Source organism: Caretta caretta, chromosome 9 (assembly GCF_965140235.1).
Source record: "Caretta caretta isolate rCarCar2 chromosome 9, rCarCar1.hap1, whole genome shotgun sequence".
In the NCBI taxonomy this organism is placed as follows: domain Eukaryota; kingdom Metazoa; phylum Chordata; order Testudines; family Cheloniidae; genus Caretta; species Caretta caretta.
In genome coordinates this window covers 33,464,921-33,480,352 of record NC_134214.1, presented here as the reverse complement: position 1 = coordinate 33,480,352, position 15,432 = coordinate 33,464,921, and the positions used below count along the sequence as shown (strand labels likewise).

Below are 15,432 nucleotides of genomic sequence, written 5' to 3'. Positions count from 1 at the left end.
GCAAGGTAGCCTAAGTTAATTGTATCCAATTTGCAAATGAATTCCAATTCAGCAGGGTAGGAGGAGGTATTTTTTCATGCTTTGTGTGTATATAATAAGATCTTCTACACTTTCCACAGTATGCATCCGATGAAGTGAGCTGTAGCTCACGGAAGCTTATGCTCAAATAAATTGGTTAGTCTCTAAGGTGCCACAAGTACTCCTTTTCTTTTTGCGAATACAGACTAACACGGCTGTTACTCTGAAACCTGTACTAGTTATGATATCCAAAAAGAAAAACAGTATCAAAATATAATAGGAATGGCAGAGACCATCAGGATTGGCAGGAAATCCAGACTTTTTAAAGACATGATTACTTGGTATAACCAAATAAAGCATAGTCAATGTAATTTCAACAAGTATTCTTAAAGTCTAAAAATAAGTCTGCTTGCTTCAAATAAGTCTTTTTCAAGTTAATTTTAGCACTTTCAGAAAAACAAGCATTTAACACCAAGAAAAGGTTGATTACCTTCTCCCCAGTCATATGGCTAAAGAAAAATATGTTCATGATTTCCCTTTATATTATTTTTATAGTAACCTCCATTTCCTGCACATGGTAGAGGTCTAATTTACAGTTTAATAGCATAAGCTCTCAATTCATCTGTCTAAGAAACATACATTAGAATTTTGCTTATTACCTCAGATTAAGAGTAAATAAATAATGAAAAAGAGTACATTTACCTTCTCTTCTGAAGTAAACACTAAAAATGTCAGGTAATTTTTGCATTAAGATCTCTGCCATCTGAAGGGCTCCAACTACTATCTTAAGGTCTTGACTTGACAACATGGAGGCAATATGACTAAAACAGAAAACGTTTGCTTTAAAAAGTTTGATTTCTCAAAGCTTTTGAAAATAAACCTTATTTATTAAGTTAGAGCCTCTAAATATATAGTTAGTAGAAAAGTCAAATGCAAACCCCTGTATCACACCTTTTATTTTTACATAGAAATATTAAAAAAGCTGATGGAAAGGGTGGTATAACTTACATTCCCTTAACCAGCTATATCCCTATGCTTAATCAGGCATGTGCATACATGCATGCATGTTGGCAGTGGTGGGAATTAGAAAAGATTTATACCACAGGCAGGAAGTGGTCCCTGAAGAAGTTTAATTTCCAGGAAGAGCTGCTAATTCAGTGCATTGCCTCCCTCACATATTAGGCTGCTCTGGTCCCTAAACACATTCCTAGGGTACCACGTTGGGGCTGCTTTGTGCTACCACCAACACAGTTTATACATCTTCTGCTATAAGGGTCCTCTTTTACAGTTTGCACCATCAGAATACTAGAGTTAATGTGTCCCTAAATTTGTAAGTAAGCTGGCTCAATATTTTAGTTTTAGAAACTAAGGAAGTGCTTGACATCACTATTTGACTATATAATAATCAGTAACTAGCATCTATCCATAGGGATTCTTTGGTTGAGATGTTTAATAAACTGCTTACAGTTGGGCTCCTAAAAGCACATTTAGGCAGAGTTTGATTTTCAGAAGTGCTGAACACCCACAGGTCAATGTGAACTGCTTTGTTCTCATCTCAGCACTTTTGAGAAATAAGGTTAATGCCCAAGCACTTTTTTTCTTCCAACTTTTTTTAAAAGGTTCGTTCACAAGCACAAAGAAACCCACCTTGAAACGGCATGATTTTTCAGTACATCCTTCAGAAGTTCAGCGTCAGCAAAATATATTATCCTAAGAATTGCTCTAAGGCACTTGTGTCTAACAGCAGGTCCAGCGGAAGAGCTGTACACTTCATAAAGAACACCAAACAATGTTTTAATAAAGGATTTAGCCAATTCTGGGTCTTCTTTCATTAGCTGTGCTCGAGCATCATCCTTCTTTAATTCTGAATGTCCACCTATAAAAGAACACAGATTGGACACCTGAGTCACTGTGCAGTTCACTTCACTTTCACTCTGGCATTTGCCTTTGTTTTTTTAAACTGAAGTGGTAAATTTAATCTCTATTTAAATTCAAGACAAGAGAATAAAGTTGTTTTTAAAGATACATTACACTTTTGGTGGAACTAACATTTATAAGAAGGTATCCATCATAGTATTCTACTCTTGAAAGATACTGTTGGAGTTCACATCAATATTTCTTTCTCAGATCTTTCTCAATAAATTTTTGAGGTAAAGGAGTAAAACAAAGCAAGTCTTCAGAATTTAGAGGTTTAAAGAAAGTTTACTATCCTCATACAAGACTACCCACACTAAGAAAATGGTATATACTCCAGAAAGTGGCAGGGCAGAATAATCTATTCCAACCTCAAGTTTGCCAACTTACCCACAGCAGCTGATAAAAAAATTTCTGGAACTACTTCCAGTTCATGGAATTAATATTGTGATTTACTTAAGACATTTTAGTCAATAATTCACCTCTGGCTTAAATGTAGCCTTGACTCAAGTAATCAAAATAAAGTTTCGAGTTCCAAATTCAAAAACAGACAATTCTGATTAGCTGAGAAACAGCACACTGAGCAATATAGTATAAATAAGAGACAGCCAGAGATGCAGGATAACTCAAAAGCAGTACTTACTGGTATTACTATTGGCTAAGGGGTTAGGTTTTCTCTGAATTGCACGTGCTGTTCCAGTGTCTTCATTGATTTGCTGCATAGAATTGAAGTCAATAGTATAAACACGTCCCAGGGTAGACAGACTTATCTCATCCTCCCCAACCTGATGAGCTGCCTGAGAACAAAAACACAAAATGAAGCAATTTAAAAATAGAAATACTGACAAGTAAGGAGGCCATGTTATAAATAACCTCATGTCCCACAAGGAATGGGAAACTTTTTTTTAATTTTAAACAAGTTTAGAGTGCTATGTTCCATTTTACAGTGTGCTGAATGATAGCTTGCTTAGAAATTCTGTCTGACAGATACATAAACATGTTAGAAAACTTTCAGAAAACAGTCTTTGAAGTGAAGTGAAGGCACTTTTCCATATAAAAATGAGGGTTTATCATCCTACTTGCCCTTGCTCCATAAAGGAACTATGACTCCCATAAACAGTAGTTAGCAGTCGGGATGAGATAACTTTTGAGACTCTGCAATGATTTGATCATGTCCTTGTGCATTCTGGATAAAGTTTATTTGTATCCAACCCCAGGATTCATATCCCAAGGCAAATGAAAATTGAGAGCTTGGGTGCCTCAACCTCAAAATCCTAAAAGGCACTGTCTGCACCACCCTTGGGTATACTAAATAGCTCTCTGTACAAAATAAGGGTCTCAGTTGAGGCCTTTAGGTCCAGCCGAAGTGAAAAATTTGAGTACTCTGACTGCTCTGTGGACAGCAAGGTTAAGAGATATTCCCAGGGTAAGACCGCTCTTAAGATCACAGGTGCAAAAGTGCAAGGTTCTGATGAACATATAATACAAGTAGCTCACTAGATGTTTAATAATTCACCCAGTTTTGAAGGAATAGAGAAATACTGCATTATCAAGCATTTAGTTTCACATTTCAAGTATGAAGCTGTGATAAGGCTGGCACTTATGTTAGCCAATGTAGAGTTTTAGAACAAGGATGGAGAAGTGAAGCAACATTCAAACCCGTACACCAAAGCACATACTTCAAATGTATGCTTGAAATACTACCTCAATTATCCGGCTATCAATCCTGTTGTAGGGATGCCACAGACCCCTGTCATCTCGCCACTGCCAAATTGCCCCATCTGTGTTTTGTGCATTTCCTTTCTTTAGCATAGTATCAACAGCAAAGATTCCTTCTTTAGGCAGGCAAGGCATCAGTTCACTGAAAAGAACATCAAATCAACTTTTGGTAACACTAATTTTTTTTATGTACCAGCATTAATAGTTTGAAAACTATTAGCCTTCATTTCAGTAATCATGAAATTAGTATGTCAACAAAACTTGAAAAATAAGATTGTGTAAAAGACTTACCATATAAGAGAAGTAAGCTCATAAAGTTCTTGAGGACTTCGTGGAACAAGATCAATTTGTTCTTGACAACTCCCATTTGAGGCTCCACAAAGAAGGAAGTGAAGTGTTTCTGCAATATCTTTAAAACAATTGTTTTATAGTACAGTATTGTCCCGGAGTCAGAGGATAGTGCCTTAATGTGACAGACACTGCACAGAATAGACAGTTCCTGGCCTAAAGGGTTTACAGTCTAAGCCCCAGTCTACACTACGAGTTTAGGTTGAATTTAACAGCATTAGATCGATTTAACCCTGCACCCGTCCACACAACAAAGCCATTTTTGTTGACTTAAAGGGCTCTTAAAATCGATTTCTGTACTCCTCCATGATGAGGTGATTAGTGATGAAATAGACATCGCTGGGTCGAATTTGGGGTAGTGTGGACACGATTTGACGGTATTGGCCTCCAGGAGCTATCCCAGAGTGCTCCATTGTGACTGCTCTGGACAGCGCTTTCAACTCAGATGCGCTAGCTAGGTACACAGGAAAAGGTCCAGTAACTTTTGAATTTCATTTCCTGTTTGGACAGCATGGCGAGCTCATCAGCAGAGGTGACCATGGAGTCCCAGAATCGCAAAAGAGCTCCAGCATGGAGCACGGACCGAACAGGAGGTACTGGATCTGATCACTGTATGGGGAGATAATCTGTGCTATCAGAACTCCGTTCCAAAAGACAAAATGCCAATATATTTGGAAAAAATCTCCAAGGGCATGATGGACAGAGGCTACAACAGGGACCCGCAGTAGTTCCGTGTGAAAATTAAGGAGCTCAGGCAAGCCTACCAAAAAACTAAAGAGGCAAATGGCCGCTCCGGGTCAGAGCACCAGCCAGGCCGCGTCTATGATGAGCTGCATGCAATTCTAGGGAGGCCCCTACCACTACCTCACCCCTGTCCGTGGACACCTGCAAGGGGGAGTCTCACGCAACAGGGATGAGGATTTTGGGGACAAGGAAGATGAGGAGGAGGAGGAGGAGAGCGCACAACAGGCAAGCAGGAAATCATTCCCCCTGACAACCAGGAACTGTTTATCACCATGGAGCCAATCCCCTCCCAACCCTCCCAAGGCAGGCTCCCGGACCATGAAGCCGGAGAAGGCACCCCTGGTGAGTGTACCTTTGTAAATATAATATATGGTTTAAAAGCAAGCGTGTTTAATGATTAATTTGCCCTGAAGACTTGGGATGCATTCGCGGCCAGTACAGCTACTGGAAAAGTCTTAATATGTCTGGGGATGGTGCAGAAATCCTACAGGGACATTAAAGGGGACATTCAGAGGTGGCCATTCCTGCTGGGCTGTTTGCCTGTGGCTGAAAAGAAATCATCCCCGCATTTAGTCACATGGTGTGTGTGTGTGGGCCATTCACACTGAGCTGTTCATGTTTGGCTGGCAGGGATCTTCCCTGATAGTAGTCACGTGGTGGGAGGAGGGGTGAAGTGATCATCCCAGAGAATGGGAGAAGGCTGGGGGGGTTTAGTTGGGTTTGTGCTGCACATTAACCCAAAAACCGCAGGCCCTCCTTTTAAATGGCCAACCCAATGGGTGCTTGATATGGGAAAGAAGAATGCTGCTGTCTGAAACCATTCCCACATGTTATGAAGGTTGAAGAAGCCGAAAGACTGTGGCTTACCATGGCTGCCTGCAAGCCAAATTCTGTTGCCTGGCCCTGCGTGTGTGATCTCTCACACCAAACCGGCAGGCCCTCAATACAAGAGGCAAAATGCGACCTTTTACCGACAGCACATGTGCTAGGTAACGTTAACAGTTTGATTCACCGTGAAAGAGTCTACTCATTGTTCTCTAAAATGTGTCTCTTTAAAAGTTACTCTCCCTTTTTTTCCTCCCGCAGCTACAAATGTTTCAATGCTCCCCCTATCATCTCCGTTCCAGAGTCTACTGCAGATAAGGCGGAAAAAAAAAATGCACTCATGATGAAATGTTCTGAGCTCATGCCGTCCTCCCGCACTGAAAGAGCTCAGCAGAATGCATGGAGACAAACAATGGCAGAGTCCAGGAAAGCAGAAAATGAATGCAAGGACAGGAGGGACGAGCAAGATGAGAGGTTGCGGGAGCATGATGAGAGGAGGAAGGATGCGATGCTGATTCTACTGGGGGAATCAAACTGATATGCTCCGGTGTCTGGTGGAGCTGCAGGAAAGGCAGCATGAGCACAGACCGCCCCTGCAGCCCCTGTGTAACTGCCCGCCCTCCTCCCCATTTCCATAGCTTTGCTCACCCAGACGGCCAAGAACGCAGGGCTGGGGGAGGCTCTGGGCACCCAACCACGCCACCCCAGAGGACTGCCCAAGCAACAGAAGGCTGGCATTCAAGAAGTTTTTAAGTGCAGTGTGGCCTTGTCCTTCCCTCCTCCCTTCATCCACCACCCCACCCGGTGCTTCCCTTCTCCCCCACCCCTCCCAGGCTACCTTGGCAGTTATTCCCCCTATTTGTGTGATAATTAATAAAGAATACATGATTTTGAAACAATAATGACTTTATTGCCTCTGAAAGCAGTGATCGAAGGAGAGAGGTTGGTTGGCTTACAGGGAAGTAGAGTGAACCCAGGGGGCGGGTTTTCATCAAGGAGAAACAAACAGAACTGTCACACCATAGCCTGGTCAGTCATGAAACCGGTTTTCAAAGATTCTCTGATATGCAGCGCGCCCTGCTGTGCTCTTCTAATCACCCTGGTGTCTGGCTGCATGTAATCAGCAGCCAGGCGATTTGCCTCAACCTCCCACCCCGCCATAAACGTCTCCCCCTTACTCTCATAGACATTGTGGAGCACACAGCAAGCAGCAACAATGGGAACACTGGTTTCCCTGAGGTCTAACCGAGTCAACAAACAGCGCCAGCGCGCTTTTAAATGCCCACAGGCACATTCTACCACCATTCTGCACTTGCTCAGCCTATAGTTGAACCGCGCCTTACTACTGTCCAGGGTGCTTGTGTACGGCTTCATGAGCCATGGTATTAAGTGGTAGGCTGGGTCCCCAAGGATAACTATAGGCATTTCAACATCCCCAACAGTTATTTTCAGGTCTGGGAAGTACATCCCTTCCTGCAGCTGTTCAAAACAGACCTGAGTTCCTGAAGATGCGAGCATCATGCACCTTTCCCGGCCATCCCACGTTGATGTTGGTGAAACGTCCCTTGTGATCCACCAGTGCTTGCAGCACCACTGAAAAGTACCCCTTGCGGTTTACTTACTGGCTGTCAAGGTGGCCCGGTCCCAAGACAGGGATATGCGTTCTGTCCATCACCCCAGCACAGTTAGGGAATCCCTTTGCAGCAAAGCCATCCACTATGACCTGCACATTTCCCAGAGTCACTACCCTTGATAACAGAACGTCAACAATTGCATTGGCTACTTGGATCACAGCAGCCCCCACAGCAGATTTGCCTACTCCAAACTGATTCCCGACTGACTGGTAGCTTTTTGGCATTGCAAGCTTCCAGAGGGCTAATGCCACTCGCTTGTGAACTGTGAGGGCTGCTCTCATCTTGGTATTCTTGTGCTTCAGGGCAGGGGAAAGCACGTCACAAAGTTCCATGAAAGTGCCCTTATGCATGCCGATGTTTCGCAGCCACTGGGAATCATCCCAGACCTGCAACACTATGTAGTTCCACCAGTCTGTGCTTGTTTTCCAGGCCCAGAATCTGTATTCCATGGCATGAGCCTGCCCCATTGCCACCAGAATGTCCAAATTGCTGGGGCCCGTACTTTGAGAGAAGTCTCTGTCCATGTCCTCATCACTCTCATCACCGCTCTGCCGTCACCTCTTTGCCTGCTTTTGCAGGTTCTGCACATACTGCTGGATAATGCATGAGGTGTTTACAATGCTCATAACTACCGCGGTGATCTGAGCGGGCTCCATGCTTGCCGTGGTATGGTGTCTGTAGGAGAGCAGAGTTGCAGCGGAAGTGGTGGAGGACAATGGATAGCACCGCGCACGTTTCCCAAGGAAGAACACACATACCTGGGAGCCCATGACAGATAACATGGAGAAATTTGCTATTGAGACAATAGCAGCAGAGCAGAGCTGCAGCGTAAGCCGTGTATGACGACGGCTAGCAGTCCTACAGCACCGTCTGCTGCCAGCAGCACCCAGGACACAACAGCGGTGGGGTCGGTGAGCTGAGCTGAGTAGGCTGTATGCTTGACGTGGTATGGTGTCTCAGCAGAAAAAAGGTGCGAAACGATTGTCTGCTGTTGCTGTCACGGAGGGAGAGGCGACTGACGATGTACCCAAAACCACCGCGACAATGTTTTTGCCCCATCAGGCATTGGGAGCTTAACCCAGAATTCCAATAGGTGGCGTAGACGACAGGAACTGTGGGATAGCTACCCACAGTGTACCGCTCAGTAAATCGATCTAGCCACGGTAGTGAGGACAAACCGCCGACTTAATGTGGACATAATCGACTGTATAAAATTGATTGCTAAAAACTCACTTCTATAATATCGACCTAATTTCGAAGTGTAGACATACCCTTAGTAGAAGGCAAAGGGTAGGGAAAGGGATATAAAACATACAGTGACTGTTTGCAAGTGTCTTTTTTAAAAAAAAAAAAGTAAAAAATTTACAGGGGGTTTATCTAAACAGGAAGAATGTAAGAGAGGGAAGACTGATGAGGAGATGGGGATAGGGACAGAGAAGGAAGGAGGGGAGCATGCAGAGTACTGAGGCTGATGTTAGAAAGGGGAGGGGGAAGTTGGAATAAAAGCCAATCAGCACATGGAAAAGAATGTCCTAAGCCAGAACTGCAGACAACAGCACAATGACACCCACGTTCTTTCACAGTATTTCTTAAAAACAGTGCTTCTATAATGCACTTTCTCCACCCACTAAACGTAGTTGGAACAATTACTTGTAGTAATGTTGTGATGGAATTAGATTCAATAACTAGCATTGACTCAAAACTAGTTTAAACCTCCAGCAACAGCTGAAAGCCAAAGATAAAAAGAATTAAATTCTCCATCTAATTTAACTGTGAACCAAACTTTATATCCCAGTACAAATATTGTGTCACTATTGCTTTTTCCTTATTCCACATATTTCTATAGGCAAGTGTGGTATATTATAGATTATGGAGTGTTTAATAAAGTCAGTAACATTTATGGACACTATGCTTCCTGTTCTAATAAAAGTACCATGACAAAAAAAAAAAGTGGAAGTACAGGAAGAACACATGCACTTACTTTGCTTCATAAGTTGAACTGCTAGCGTAGGACAATTGGAGCACATTAAGGAAAACATGCGCACCACCATGATGAACATTCCTGAGCTCAGGATGGGAGGAGTCACTACCAAGAGTTGCTGAATATTTGTGAGCAAATCCTTAGAGGCAACCTGCTGAAGCAAATTCTTAAAGAAAAAAAAAAAAAAAAGGAAAAGTAGAGAATTTAGAAAATTCTAACGGATTTAAAACCTTTTAAAAAAAAGTACAAAAGAGAAACTACATACCTCCTCATGTTGGAAGTTGTCCACCAGCCGTGCAAAACAGAGACAAGTGCTTTCTACTGACTTTTTGTCCTATTTAAAAAAAAACAAAAAAAACCTCACATTGAAAGGTATTCAAGAGCCTGTATCAGATAGAATTCTGCATGAAGTCCCCTTCCTCTTAGAAAACCCATCACCGAAACCCTACTTTTAGAAGCTTCCAAGCTGGAAGTGATAAACTAACCCCCAAATTCTTTATGCCAAGATCACCTTCCCCAAACAGATATATTGGTATGGCTCACAGCCCTGTAAGACTATTAATTGAACTTGAGAGTTATTCCATTTTAGATCGCAAAATGCAAGTTTAATATATTCACACAATTTCTCAAAGTGGAAAACCTAGAACAGCCTTAATGCTAAGTTTAAAAATGTAAGCAGCCAGGATATACAGATGCCACAGAAGACTGAAGTCTCACAGCATGAGGCCAATCCTGCTTCCCGGGGGAAAAAAAGGAACTTCTCCCAAAACCTTTAACTGTTTTCTAGTCTTTTTTCTAATTTTGCTTCAAGAGTTGCTCCTACATATAGCTTCTCCAAACTCCTTTTGCCAAATTGCTGAAATTATGCTTAATCAAACTTCATGACTACCCACACAAAAAAACTGTTTGTTCACTCACCTACATGCAATCATCCCCAGTTTTTCTACCTTAAAAATAACCTGGTGTATATTTACAGCATGTACAAAATCATTAATTTCAGGTTAACATTAGTATGCACAATACTAGGACACGAGTTATTATTGGTTTTGCCAAGTATAGATGCCTCTTACCAATATGTACATTATTCCATTACCCCAATAAAAAGTTTTAGTACTGAGTATAATCACACATATTATACACACTTATAATCCTCAACGCTACAAGATTTAAGACTTTTTTAAAAAAGTGACTAACTCACACTGATCCTCCCCATTAAGAAAGTAATCAGTAGAGTTAACATGCTGACAAACCTAGAGAGCTCAAGGTCAGAGCAACTGGAAAGAATGTTACTTACCTTACAGCAAAACTGTGGTTCAAGATGTTTTTATACACAGATTCCACTCATGGGGCACAAGATCAGATTCTCTTGAACAACACTATCAGCTGGGGCCATGCCTGTCCCACCTCTTGCTCCCTGTAGCAAGAGGGCTTAAAGGGCAGAGCAGCCACAACCTATATCCAGTTCCTTAGATCATAAAAATGCCACTGAAGCAGGACTGCTATCTGCAGGGATGGAGAGTGGGTCATGGAATCTGTGTGGATGCAACATCTGCATACAATTTCTGTCAACAGTAGACTGTTCTCTCTTGAAGTGATCATCAACTCAGATTATACTCTTGCTGATTAATAAGCAGTTGCCCTGAAGCTAAGACATGGATAAGTGGAGGCCTATCAAAACTAAGGTGCAGCCCAGAATCTTACACCTGGCAATAATCAGTGGCTCAAGCTCCACATAAGTGCTCTTCATCTCTCTGATATGGGGAAATTACCCAAACAGACCACAGAGGCTGCCTGAACCCTAGTGGAATGAGCTACAACCTGTCAAGGTGGACTTTTCTTGGCCAATATTTAACAGGAAGTCACACTTGGGAACTCAGTGCTTGATAATTTACCAGTATCAAAAATACTGGAAACAAGGGAGACGGGGAGAGATCCTTGTAGAGGAGAATCATTACTACTCTGTCCTGAAACTTTTAAAGCCAGCTGGCAAAGAACATCTTTAAATTAATGTCCTAAAAATGGGAGGGAAATGTGCTAAATACTGTCCAAGAGCAAGGAACACTGAATATAAAGAATTCTTTCTTGCAGCCATGGCTGGTAAGAAGGAAATGAGTATGGGTTGCAGGTGCCCTGCTCTTTTCGTCCTCAGGTACAGGGAGAGATAGGACACTCGGGGGCAGGCATGGGTCCACAGACACTGCTGTTCAAAAGAATCCGATTTTACATGCATGCACATCAAAAATTTAATTTGACTGGACAATCATTCAAAGACAAAAGCTTCTGAAATCAGGTTTATAGTTGGGTAAGTATGTATTAATCTGAATACATAGCTTTGTAAAAGCTATTCACCAATTTTTACCACGGGTCTCGGAAATACTGAAGAAACTAACTGAACTTTTAAAATTAAGTCCACTGCCCACAAAACAGACTATCCATTGTGCAGCTTCATATTTCCTTTTAGGATCCTACTTCGTATGTGACTGGAAAAAGGTAGCAAGTGGCAACTTCAGAAACGTTGTCTGAAAGTGCCCGTCTGCAATGGATGAGTGCCTAAACTAGTTTTCCTCATCTCCATTGACAGGATCTATTAAGTCTGACTTGAGACAATATGTCATACTTAAATACTAATATTTTATTGATTCTGCTGGCAGTTTACATAACTGCCAAGCCATAAGAGTTTGCAATACACCGATCTACAATCTTTCAGGGTTTTTTGTTTTTTTATTTTTAAAAACAAACCTTTAAAACTTGCACCCTTCCTGTTATTTTAAGTAGCATTTTGTCAGTTCCTTCTTGCTCTTTGCCAACATGATGAAAGAGCCCCAAAACATTACAAGTATAAAATTCAGACTAAGAGAGCTACAGGCAGCTTTATACCTCCATAGCATGTCAAAATGACTAGTCAATGTTTTATAATGGCTTCTTACCTGATGGGTTAGCCTTTGTGTAAGCAGTGGCAGAGAATCTGCAACAAAGTGAAACTCATCAGGTGTGATGCTCTGGCAGCAGTTGGCAGCAATAGCTAGTGCATTCCTCTGGGCATTTATGCTGAAGAACTCCAGATACAGCAGACAGTCTGCCAACCCACCCTATAATACAGAAAGCTGTTAAAGAGAAGTATTCTCTGTCAGTGGCAATACAGTGACAGAAATTTCTGGGCTTTAATTACTCTTTGGGAAGAACTTGTGCACCACCCAGTTTGTGGTGTAGGAGCCATCAAAAGAGGAAACAAAAACTTCAAGCAAATATCCTTTTTCTTTCTATTATGGAAAATTACTTACTGCCTGCAGAATAGCTTTACTATGTCTGCGTGATAACATCTCCAGGGCAGTCAGTGCCTGCTCTGCCACATCAATACACTGAATAACTTGCAGCTAGAACAAAAGAAAGTAATTAAATGAATTACCAGTTAAGAATATCAGCTAAGTTTGAGTTAACACTCTACCTTACATATTGGATTCTTACAGAAATTTCATCATCTTAACAAAAAAGTACTTCTAATGTAACTGAAGTATTTCTCTGTAGTACAAATTGTAGGTAATACAGTACATATTTAGTGTCTGAAGATATATTTACCTTTCCACATTGAATTAGAGAAACAAAACTCAAGTCATAACAAGCTTCATAATACTTTATTCCCTCAAACAAACAGACTTCAGGAACTCAAGTTTGAATTTAGGGGCTTTCCTAAAGCAAATGGACTCTAAAACCTGTTCTATGGCAAAACTGCTTTAAAAGTTTTTGGGAACTGGAGAAAATGTTGGATGTTGTAATGAAACAACAAATATGGTTAAGGAATCCACTAACAGCAACATAATACTTAAGTGCATGCCCTCACACGTCTGCCTGGCAGATTTCCTCTCAGTATTAATTTTAACCAGGAGTATGTGCTCTTCGGACTGTTGAAGTGTTATTCGTGGGACATACTAGGTCCTAGTCAGCAAAGTTCGACATGCAGTTTACCAAATGAAGGAAGGAAAAGCTCCAGGAAAAAACTGACAACCAAAATGACTAGAGCTGGAGGCCAAGACTTCTGGGAAACCCTTGCTCAGAGATTTAGCCATTACTTGGAAATGCAGAAGATACCATCTAGTTGGAAGGAGTCCAACACATTTTGCTGTACAAGAAGGGCAATCGTGAAGATCTAAAGAACTATCGTCCAATAATGCAGTCTCTTGCATGCCTACAAACTGTTCACCAAAACAACAACAAAAAGTGACTCTCAGAGTCTGGACAAACAGCAGCCGAAAGAGCAGGCAGGTTTTCAAAGGAATTTCGTCACAATGGACCATAACTTCATTATAAACCAGTGATTGGAGAGCTCAAGAGAATACAAGTTCCCTTTATGCATTGCCCTAGTCAATTAGGAAAAAGCATTTGACCATCTAGAGATCAATGCAGTGCTGAAAGCTCTTGCAGAGCACGGCATTGACACAACTACATCAAACTACTAAAGGAAGCAAATTCTGACTGCACTACGGATATAAAAAAAACAAACAAAACAAAAAAACCCCACACAACTGTTTGGTACTCCTTCACATGCCAGTCAAAAAAAGGTGTGAAGCAAGGAGACAGTTTCACCGAAACTCTTCACAGCCTGCCGGAAAATGGTAATGAGGCAGATGAACTAGAAGGGTGCAATCAGCATCAACAGAGAGCAATTAAACCACCTCAGAGTCATGGCTGATATTGTGTTGATTGCCAAAAACACTATCAAACGACAGAAAATGCTGTGAGAGCTCAACACAAAAAGCAGCCAATTCGGACTGAAAATAAACTGCTCTAAAACAAAATGCATGCGGTCTGATGCCTTGCCAAAAGACCAAATAATAGTCAAGGGAGAATAAATAGGCATATAGTTCAAATTCTTCTAGTTGGGTCAAGACATTAACATATGTCACTATCAGGAAGGTGAACTCTCGTGAACAAAGAGCTGGTAGGCGCACACATTCAGTTCTATCAAGGATGTCCTCCAAGGAAAACACGCCAACCTCTTGAACTCAACAGTACTGCCGGCAGTGTTGTACAACATAGAAACATGGGCACAGACAAAGATAGAGGAGCAACAATGGAGAGGGCCATGGAAAGAAGAACTCTGGTCATTTCAATCCGTGACCGAATCCCCAGTGAAGTGATCAGACAGGAGAGCGGAGTGCAGGACGTTGTTGTTGAAAAGCAGGTACAGTAAAACGCGATGGGTCGGGCATACAGCTAGGCTCACTGACAATCGATGAACTGCAGCAGTCGCCGAGTGGTATCCACGGGAACTGAAATAACCACTCAGCCGACCTCCAAAGAGATGGGAAAATTTTATCGTGAAAAAGGCATGGCTGCACATGGAGAAGGAAGGCCAGGATAAGAGAAGAATGGAAGACATGTGATCGGCACAATCTATATGAGGACTGATGGACTGATCGATCAAGGGGATTAATTTTAACAAACAAAGGTTATTGTTTCACCTAAAAGACTTGCATGCTACGTAGTCAAGTCCAGGTGCTGGGGAGATGGGACTTGGCAGGTGTGTGTATGTGTGTTCGGGTGCATGTTGGTGTCCGGGTGCTGGGGAAATGGGGGCCAGGTGTGGGGGATGTCCAGGGGCTCGGGAGCGTTGGGAGGGGGGGGGGAGGGAGTCCAGGTGCTGGGGAAATGGGACTTGGTCAGGGGGCGGGGCAACGCAACAACAGACTGGGTGCTAGGAGATGGGACTCGGTGGGGGGAGAGGGGGGGGGAGCTTGACAAGGAAGCCCCAGCTGCTGTTGAGGGGACATCATATGCTGGGCTCCTGCTCCCCACCACAACCTCACCCCCATCCCCCTCCCTTCACTCCCACATTCCCCTTCCCCTCTGCCTCCTCCCTTCCTCCTACCCAGCCCCACCATGGGCACTCACTGTTGCATAGAAAACAATAAGGCTCCCAGCACACAGAAGGGGAGCATGACTGGCACTAGGATCCAGGAGACGGCATTCAGCTGCAGTCAGTTGAGCTGAGATGCAGCCTCCTTCAGCTGGGGAGCTCTGCGCTTGCAGAAATGAGAGGGGGGCAGTGGCAAGTAACCCCGTGTGCCCCCCCCCATGCCTTGCCTCTGTTTGGGAGGAAATCCCACCCCCCAAATAAACTGCACCCACAGTCCCGTTCTCCCCGTCTCCCCCACCACAGCTTCCCTTTGCTTCCCTGCTGTTTTCCACAGGGAAGCATGGGCATTCTGCGGGTGGGCGGGGGTCTGTGGGTGTGCAGTCCAGCAGAATTTC

General features: G+C 42.8%; 2 protein-coding genes across 6 annotated transcripts in view; one reads left to right on the top strand and one right to left on the bottom strand.

Moving 5' to 3' along the window:
* The window catches only part of FBXO36 (F-box protein 36), a 278,670-nt gene that overhangs the window by 103,838 nt on the left and 159,400 nt on the right, over window positions 1-15,432 (top strand). The window lies entirely within an intron of this gene.
* TRIP12 (thyroid hormone receptor interactor 12) overlaps window positions 1-15,432 on the bottom strand; it is a 151,988-nt gene that overhangs the window by 48,369 nt on the left and 88,187 nt on the right. For all 5 annotated transcript variants that reach the window (XM_048865307.2, XM_048865310.2, XM_048865311.2 and 2 more), the window contains 9 exons: window positions 12,465-12,557; window positions 12,111-12,272; window positions 9,449-9,517; window positions 9,184-9,349; window positions 3,943-4,060; window positions 3,637-3,793; window positions 2,576-2,729; window positions 1,666-1,894; window positions 721-839 (listed from right to left, as the gene is read on the bottom strand). In XM_048865307.2, coding sequence (XP_048721264.1) covers window positions 721-839; window positions 1,666-1,894; window positions 2,576-2,729; window positions 3,637-3,793; window positions 3,943-4,060; window positions 9,184-9,349; window positions 9,449-9,517; window positions 12,111-12,272; window positions 12,465-12,557 — 1,267 coding nt within the window. The remainder of the gene's footprint in view (window positions 1-720; window positions 840-1,665; window positions 1,895-2,575; window positions 2,730-3,636; window positions 3,794-3,942; window positions 4,061-9,183; window positions 9,350-9,448; window positions 9,518-12,110; window positions 12,273-12,464; window positions 12,558-15,432) is intronic.